Source organism: Cebus imitator, unplaced genomic scaffold (assembly GCF_001604975.1).
Source record: "Cebus imitator isolate Cc_AM_T3 unplaced genomic scaffold, Cebus_imitator-1.0 Scaffold156, whole genome shotgun sequence".
NCBI lineage: Eukaryota > Metazoa > Chordata > Mammalia > Primates > Cebidae > Cebus > Cebus imitator.
This window is the reverse complement of record NW_016107471.1, coordinates 68,059-77,090: the sequence shown is the minus strand read 5'-3', so window position 1 is coordinate 77,090 and position 9,032 is coordinate 68,059. Positions and strand designations below refer to the sequence as shown.

Genomic DNA, 9,032 nt, shown 5'->3' with positions numbered 1-9,032 from the left:
GGTTTTGACTTGACTTCTCTGATTAGTGATACTGAGTAATTTTTCATGTTTCTTAGCCACTTGTATGCTTTTTTTTTGTTAGTTTTGTTTGTTTGTTTGTTTTTACATTGGTAAATATTCTACTTTATTTTCGGTTTAGTTACTTTTCCTGGAACACTGGTTGAATTTTTTAAAATTAATTTATTATTTTTTATTGCATTTTAGGTTTTGGGGTACATGTGAAGAACATGCAAGATTGTTGCATAGGTACACACATGGCAGTGTGATTTTCTGCTTTCCTCCCCATCACCTATATCTGGCGTTTCTCCCCATGCTGTCTCTCCCCAATTCCCCACCCCCCTCTGTCCCTCCCTTATTTCCCCCTGACACACCCCAGTATGTGATGCTCCCCTCCCTGTGTCCATGTGTTCTCATTGTTCAACACCCACCTATGAGTGAGAACATGCGGTATTTGATTTTCTGTTCTTGTGTCAGTTTGCTGAGAATGATGGTTTCCAGGTTCATCCATGTCCCTACAAAGGACACAAACTCATCGTTTTTTACGGCTGCATAGCATTCCATGGTGTATATGTGCCACATTTTCCCTGTCCAGTCTGTCATCGATGGGCTTTGTTTTTTTGTTTTTTTAAGATGGAGTTTCATTCTCACCCAGGCTGGAGTGTAGTAGTGCAATCTCAGCTCACTGCAACCTCTGCCTCCTGAGTTCAAGTGATCCTCCTGCCTCAGCCCCCCATGTAGCTGGGTACAAGCATGTGCCACCATGCCCATCTAATTTTTGTATTTTTAGTAGAGATGGGGTTTCACCATGTTGGCCAGGCTGGTCTTGAACTTCTGACCTCAAGTGATCTGCTTGACTCAGCTTCCCAAGGTGCTGGGATTACAGGCGTGAGCCACCATGACCAGCCATATTTCTTTTGAGAAGTGTCTGTTTATGTCCTTTGCCCGTTTTTTAATAGGATTGTGTCATCTTTTCTTGTTGATTTAAGTTCCCTATTGATTCTGGATATTAGGCCTTTGTTGGATGCATAGTTTGTGAATATTTTCTCCCATTCTATAGGTTACCTGTTTCTGCAACTTTTATTTATTTATTTTTTTTGAGACGGAGTCTCACTGTGTTGCCCAGGCTGGAATGCAGTGAGTGGTGTGATCTCGGCTCACTGCATCCTCCACCTCCGAGTTTCAGGCAGTTCTACTGCCACAGCCTCCCTAGTAGCTGATATTACAGGCATGAGCCGCCACACCCAGCTAAGTTTTGTACTTTTAGTAGAGACAAGGTTTCACCATGTTGGCCAGGCTGATCTTGAACTCCTGGCTTCAAGAGATCCGCCTGCCTTGGCCTCCCCGAGTGCTGGGATTACAGGCATGAGCCACCACGCCTGGCCTGTTTCTGCAAATATTTTTGATGTCCTTGTTGGGTTTGCACTGTCTTAGGCACTGTAGGCCTTAATAAGAGTAATAAAACCTCTGCTCTTATAGAGTTTATAATCTAATAATGGTACATGAATGTGTTTTATCATTTAATTTTAAATTTTAGGTAGATTTCAATTGTAATTTTAGAAATCCCATATTTTTTATTGTTTTAACAAATGTTTTTCAACATTATTCATTTAGTTTGTGAATAAATGCAAATTCTGATCTTGTAAATTTTAAAATCATTTACCTATTATCCAAAGGCAATATACTGAATGTATTAGAATGCTGTTACAGCAGTGATTCAAATTGATGACATCAAGCTTTATTATTTTAAACTGCAAGGATAAATCTATAAATGTCTGCTTTTTTTTTAACAGTAAAGAATCTGTCTTGAAATAGTGTTTGTTCTAACTGTAACTTATGATGAATTGTTTTTAACCAGATGGTTGTGTGTTTGGGACAAGGATTAATATAGGGGAAAAAGAGCTGGATCATATGCTTTTTAAGCTGGAGAGTGAATACTTAATTTAGTGGCCTTGAATTATTTTTAGCTCTAAAATCTTTCCTTCAAAATGTCATAGAAAAAAGTCCAGCATATAAATTGAACCAGATCAACTCAATATTTCTCCAGATACCCTTTTCTGTAGGCCTCAGTTTTGTCACCTCCCCAGAGTGTTATCCACATCACACACCTTTGAAGATCAAAGTGGTAGGAGTGCATCTAGAACTTTTACCTGCATCTGTTGATGCCTAATTTGACACAAGGTTGCAGCCTAGGGCTCAATACCACATATGGCTTGCATGTGTAGCTTTTTTTAGCCTCAATTTTAGGGAAGGGAAGTGGAGTTTGTTTAGCTAAAAAACTAACTTATTTATGATGATTGAAAATTGGAAGATTCACAGTTTTAAAATTCTGACTTTTGGCTTCTTCTGAAAAGCTGAAAGATCTTAAGAGTTGGCCTATAGACTTGCTGTAAGAATAAACATTCAAGTAATGGATGGTCATTTTAGGCGGGACATATTACATCTAAAGTTGTTTTCAGAGCTTGCCCTCATTTCAAAATTAATTGGTTGTATGAATTATTTTTGAATGTGTAGTGTTTTCATCTCCCTTAGAATATTTTTAAGTATTTTTAAAGTATGATATTTTTTTTCTTTAAGGACCTAGATGACATAGAAGATGAAAATGAACAACTAAAGCAGGAAAATAAAACTCTTTTGAAAGTTGTTGGTCAGCTGACAAGGTAGAAGATTCAAGACCCAGTGTTGAAAAAATATTTTAAACTACTGAATGTTATGGTCAATGCTAGAACAATATTCCTATGCTGCAATGCATTAAAATAACTAAGCATGTATATTTATTTCTAGAAAACAGTTGTTTATTTTCAGAATACTTCTCTTTCATTATTGGTTTCAAAAAAGCATTAACCTTTTATCTCACAAATAAGTAATATCTTTCAGTTATCAAATGATAGGTAATGCCTTTTTGGTTTTGTGTGATATTCAACTAATATATGGTTTAAAGTCACAGGCTTTTGAATATTTTATCTTTGGTAGTACAGTTTCTCCCTAAAGGAATATACATAGTCATTGTTTACATGAGTTCAAATACTTTTGGGATGTTACTTAACAAATGCCTTATTACTGATGTGTGCGACCTTTTGTGTGTCAATGACTCACTCATAAAGGTTTTTGTCTACTGTCATTTGTTCTTTCCACATATTCTAAGCAATTTAGAGTAATACAGTCATACTTTTGTATAACAGTAACCTTTTAAAAGCAAAGCTCTTATAAAGTCACTGTCATGTTCTAGTTGACTAAATATAAATTTAAGAGAATACTTGAATTGTGGTATAGTAAATAAAAATTTACTATTTTGTGTTTGAGTATTGAAAAATTGAATCACTTTAACTCCTGAAAAACATACAATTGTAATTTTAATGTAAAATTTCTTATGTAGGTACTACCTTTTTTTATTTTTCCAAGGTTTGCTAGTGAACATAGGATATTTTAAAAGTTACTCTTCAGGCGTGGAAAGTGTACAAAGTCAGTGTAAAAGAAAAATCCATATTTTTATTATATTAGCATATGTATTAAAATCAAAAGCAAAATGTTATTCATACTTAAAACATTTATATAAAAAAGTTAAGCAGAAATATTTCTGTAAGCAGAAATAGTACTAACATACTTTGCCTAATTTCCAAGCTGAAGAATAACACTGTGACACACTTTTTCCCTGTGAGAGAATATTCTCCTATTTCAAATTTAGAGGATTTTCTTCTTAACATTGAAATTTTTAAAACAGAATTACTTCTAAAGAATTATACAAATTTTCTCTTCTATTAAATATTATTATTTAGAATTGTTTTATAGTACATTTTCATGTTAAGAACCCCCTCCTCCCTTAAAATACATGAACATTATGAAATTTTTGCCTGATCATTGAATTTCAAACAGCAATATGATACCCTTTTATCTAGTTAATATATGAAAGTGGCTTGAATGTAGTCAGATCCAGTTTGGGTACTCTACTGACTTTTTCCTTCACTTGCCAAGCTCTTTTATTATTCACTTTTAGAGAAACAGAGAGGTGAGACAGCTGGGGGGAAATGTGGAGTAAATGATAAATAGCAGATGTGAATTCTAAAAGCATCTACATTTACCTGGACTGGCTCTCTGCCTTCCCCAGTTCAGAAGTTTCGAGCTTGGCTGATCGTCAGAATCACTTGAGAAACTTACAAAGAATTCCTTGGCTGTAGTTCCTATGTAGGTTTAGGTTGAGACTCTGGACTCCAGAATTTTTAAAGGTTGTCATCTGAAGTTTCTGATCATAGTCTAGTTTTGAAGCAGCTGCTGTTGTATCTTTATTTCATTGAAAACTCTGGAATTGACATAATTTAATCTACCAACACTTCTCCTCTTTTAGTTTAATAATTAACCTGGTCTCCAGGGCCGTTTTCATATGTCCATGTATATATATATTCACTGCTCACGAAAAAGTTTAATGTTAGATTACCTAATTTAATATACTTGCAGAATTAATGCATAAGGGCTTCCCTTCTTGGAGACTCTTAGCCAGCATGGGAACGGTGATCTGCTGCCCACATGACAGGGTGGTATGTCAGGCACAGTTACTGCCTTTGGTTGTACTCATCTTTAATTACCCTTAGTTATGTGGCATACATGTCCTTATTGCCTAGTTCCTCATCCATACTTTGGATCTTGTGAAAATGCTATCAGTATCCAACCCTAAAATATATTCGTATATGGGTTTTTATTAAAATAATTACTTTGAATTTTCTACTTAATTCATAAAAACATTAAATAAAAACATTTCACTTCACTTTAAAATGTTATATCGGTTATTAATACCTTTAAAGACAGCTGTTAAAAAAATTTTTTTTTCAGTTTTTGGGGAACATTTCTAGTAGTGATTTTATTGGCCTTTTTAACATAATGATACTGAGTATATAAAGACAGGATCATTACAACTTAGGCAAAGCATTTCACATGCAGTCTTTCTCCCATCTGTTTAAAATATGTATTTATTTTACATACAGATTTTTACAGTAACTATTGAAAAATAAAGTAGGATCTGCTTCAGTTTCCCCGGAAAATTTATAAAAGTATTGAGATTGTTAGAAGGTAGTTTTTAAGTACATATGCACTACCCTAGACAACTTGCCTATTGTCAATAAAGTGATAGTATTTGTGAAGTTATTATTCCTATTCAGAAATACTATTTCTTAAATCTCCTGGGAATTTGTGACATAATAAAGCACATCCAAAGTTCTCATGTGTCTATGAGATCATTTTGAAAATAGTAAGTTTGTCATCTTTAAAACGAACATGACTTGCATCCTCAATTTCTGAAATGCATTAATTGAAAATTGCTATAGTAATCTTTATTTCATCTTTCTAGAGTTGGTAATTTTATTATACAACAGTTACCATTAGATAAGGGGGGAAGGGCTTTTGGGTGTGTATTTCTAGGTACTAAGGGATTTACTAAATATAATAGATTAGCACTGTCACTTGTTCAAGTAGTTTCAAATGTAGAAAATTAAGTATCAGAGGCAGGTATATGAAGCATGTAGTTTTTTTTTCTTCAATTTTTTAAATTTTAAATTGTGGTAGAAGTAATGTATTCTTAAGGTATAAAACCTACCTCAGTTATATGTGGTTTATGTTTTCTGGATTAATCTGGATTTTATGATTAGAAATAAAACTGTAAGATTTTTGAGTCCAGTCAATAATTTGGTGAAAATAATACAAGTCAGTGTAATAGAAAAGTATTCAGATACTCAACACTGTAAGACAAAACAGCAGAGACCTTGAATTTGATAATTGATCTGATATCCTGGACGGTATTAATGTACAGTAATAGTTATCTTTCTTTGTTTTTTTTGTGTGTTGTTTTGTTTTGTTTTTGTTTTTTGTCTTTTTGGTTTTTTTTGAGACAGAGTTTCGTTCTGGTTGTCCAGGCTAGAGTGCGGTGGCACGATCTCAGCTCACTGCAACCTCTGCCTCACAGGTTTAAGCGATCCTCCTGCCTCAGCCTCTCAAGTTGCTGTGATTACAGGCATGCGCCAACACACCCGGCTAATTTTGTATTTTTAGCAGAGATGGGCTTTTACCATGTTGGTCAGGCTGGTCTCAAACTCCTGACCTCATGATCCGCCCACCTCTGCCTCCCAAAGTGCTGGGATTATAGGTGTGAGCCACCTTGCCCAGTCTCTTTGGAGTTTTCTTTGTGCATGTGTATGTAGTTTTATAGTTCTGAGTTGGTGACCAGTAAGTTCCACGTAGTGCTGGCGCTTATTTAATAACTATTCATGATTTTGTTAACTTGTTATAGGGTTCAGCATAAGAAGCCAAACACACCAGATTGTCATTGGAGGGAAAATACTAAGTGAGAAAAACATTCAGGAATCAGAACTTTAACATGTTAAAGTTAGTGCTAAACATTGTTGTATTTGATCTGAAACTATCCTAATATGTAATTCATAAAACTTGACTTTTGTATTGGAACTATGCTTTCATGAATAAGGCATATCCCAGGGGATTGTAATTGTAATCCCAATTTAATCCCAATTGTAATTGTAATCCCAATTACAATCCCCAAGATTGTATTTGATATCACTTATCTGAGAAGTAATGTGACTCCTTTCTTTTGTTGTTACATTAAGCTGAAAACATAATACAAATAGAAAACTAACAGTTTTTTTATCAGGCAGATCAACTAAGGCACCTTCCCCCATGCCAAGTTTCTCCTGGGTATATGAAAGTTGCTTGTTTCCCAGTTTAAAAACTTGAACTAATGTTACCTAAGAAAACCTGAGCCCATATTGTTTTTATTTTACTTAGCTAGAATCTCATAGCATGTTAAAGTCATATCCTTATCCTCACTAACAATAATTATGTCTATGTAAGAGGAATATTGTATGTAGGAGCTGTATTAAATACTGTTATAGGTATTACAGAATCTTTAAATAAATGGACACGGACCAATCTTCCATCTAGTAGTGTACAATCTATATAGTATATGTCAGTAGCACAAAATGCAGTCTTATTTAGCATTAGCCTGTCTAATCTGACTAGTTTACTCAAAAGTACTTTTTTCTGTTAATTAGCCATTGTTTTTAGATCTAGTTAATAGGTTCTATTTAACTTGCTGCAATGTTTACTGAATGGTGGAGTGAAAGAACTGATGCATATTGGGAAATATGCCATTTTTTAAAAAAAGATAATGTTACATTAGGAAAAGAACACTTTTAAGGAATTTATAGCAGTGATGAATTCAGTGTATATCAGATACACCAAACTGTTGATGGTATTTAAATGTGACTTCAAGTTAATATTTCTGTATGTATTATTGATTACTGGTTTTAGACATTTAAGTCTGTTCTGCTCTACAGTTCACATATGGACAATTGCTCTGATAATAATAGAATGTTAGTGATGATCACTTGATGGATGTTGATTAAGTGCCTGTGTTTTGTTTTGTTTCCTCCTCTGGATAACAAATAGGTGTATGCCACTTTTTTGGTGAACTTGTTTCTTGAAAGATTTGACTATGCTATTCAGGGTTTTTATTCATATGTTTTTCTTAATAGCAGGCCACTGCTACCATATTAAAGCAAAATTTAACTTTTGTTGAATCAGCTAATTCAGGTAATCCAAATATTTGTGGAAAAACATCTGGATAATTTATGGAACACATTAGTATTGTGTAGACAGTTTTGATCATTCCCATTGCATAGGTGTTTATTGTGGAATAGTCAACTTAATATAGATTCACTTTTAATTTGCATGTGTAATACTCAATAAAATGTTTTTCATTTATTTTTCAACAGTGGTTATTTTTTTCTTCCTATACTATCAATAAAATCTTGACCATGAGTTGGACTTTTGAAGTTAAAGAATAATGCTAGTAATCTATTTAGCTGTTACAGAAACCATATGCAGTACTTTTTAAATCTTTATTTGGTATATTAGGTGGACAATGATTTAAGAATCAAAACCATCATATTAAGATCTAAATATATTAGTGGTGGGGCTTCTTGAATAAATGAGAAAGTGCACAAAATTTCAGCCTGACTGAAAATTTTAATTGTTTTAAAACTACGTGAATAATTTCTTAATTCAAAATCAGAACTATTGTAAACTAAATCTGATGGTGTCCAAAGAACTTCAGGTCCTTCAAAGTTTGTAAAAGATAAGTAGGGGACTAGGAATATGAAAATTTAGACTTTTTACTAAGTGGGTTTACATAATGTGTCATTCTTCATAGGCAGGCACAAACTAATCAGCTTTCTCTACTGCTAGAACTCTCAATTAATCTACTCAGTAATATCATAGAAGTCTAACAAGTGTGCATCCTTAAGTCAGTCTGTTTAGATAAATGCTTCAAGTCCTTAGGTAAGAACATATTCCAGTAGGAAGCCTGTAAATTTTTCCAAGATCTCGTAATCTTAAGTGAAACTGGAACTTTTTATCTTAGACTGCATAAAACCCTATTTTTTTTCTTCTAGATTCACTTTTGAACACATGCATGTGTGCACACAATTCTGTTAGCAGCTGTAAACTACCCACATATTTTCTTAATCTCATTCTTCCAGTTTTTCTTCATCTCTAAAAGGTGTTAACATTTCATTCCTGGTCAACTCTTGTAAAGAATTGTGTAATGTTGGACCTTCATATATGAGAGAGACTGGTTATAAGGTCTTTTACAGTCCATTCATTTTATTCTGATGTCTAACTGGGTAAGTTAAAAAGGAAACTAGCAAGCAAAACTTCCCTCCTAATCCTGGACCAAATGCATAATTTTACTCTAACTTTCAAAAATCTGTTGTGACTGAATCAAAATCCTTTTAAAGAAAGGGAAAAGCTCTTTTTGTGTCAGATAGTTGAACAACATGGAAACAATATGAGCCAGTTAAGAAAGACAGATTGAATATACTACACACATGAAAAACGGTAAGTTTTGACTGCTGTGTATGTTGTTCATGTTAAAATGTGCTCAGTTATTCACTATATATTGTTAATCCACATATAATCAGTTGCTATCCCTGTTTAGAACTTGAGATACTATAGAACTTGAAATTTGCAATATTTAC

General features: G+C 33.7%; 1 protein-coding gene across 2 annotated transcripts in view; it reads left to right on the top strand.

The window, feature by feature from the left end:
• The window catches only part of PAWR (pro-apoptotic WT1 regulator), a 99,574-nt gene extending 94,362 nt beyond the window's left edge, over positions 1–5,212 (top strand). For both annotated transcript variants that reach the window (XM_017543460.2, XM_037743833.1), the window contains exon 7: positions 2,575–5,212. In XM_017543460.2, coding sequence (XP_017398949.1) covers positions 2,575–2,661 — 87 coding nt within the window. In that variant the 3' untranslated portion in view covers positions 2,662–5,212. The remainder of the gene's footprint in view (positions 1–2,574) is intronic.
• The last annotated feature ends 3,820 nt before the right edge of the window (positions 5,213–9,032 follow it).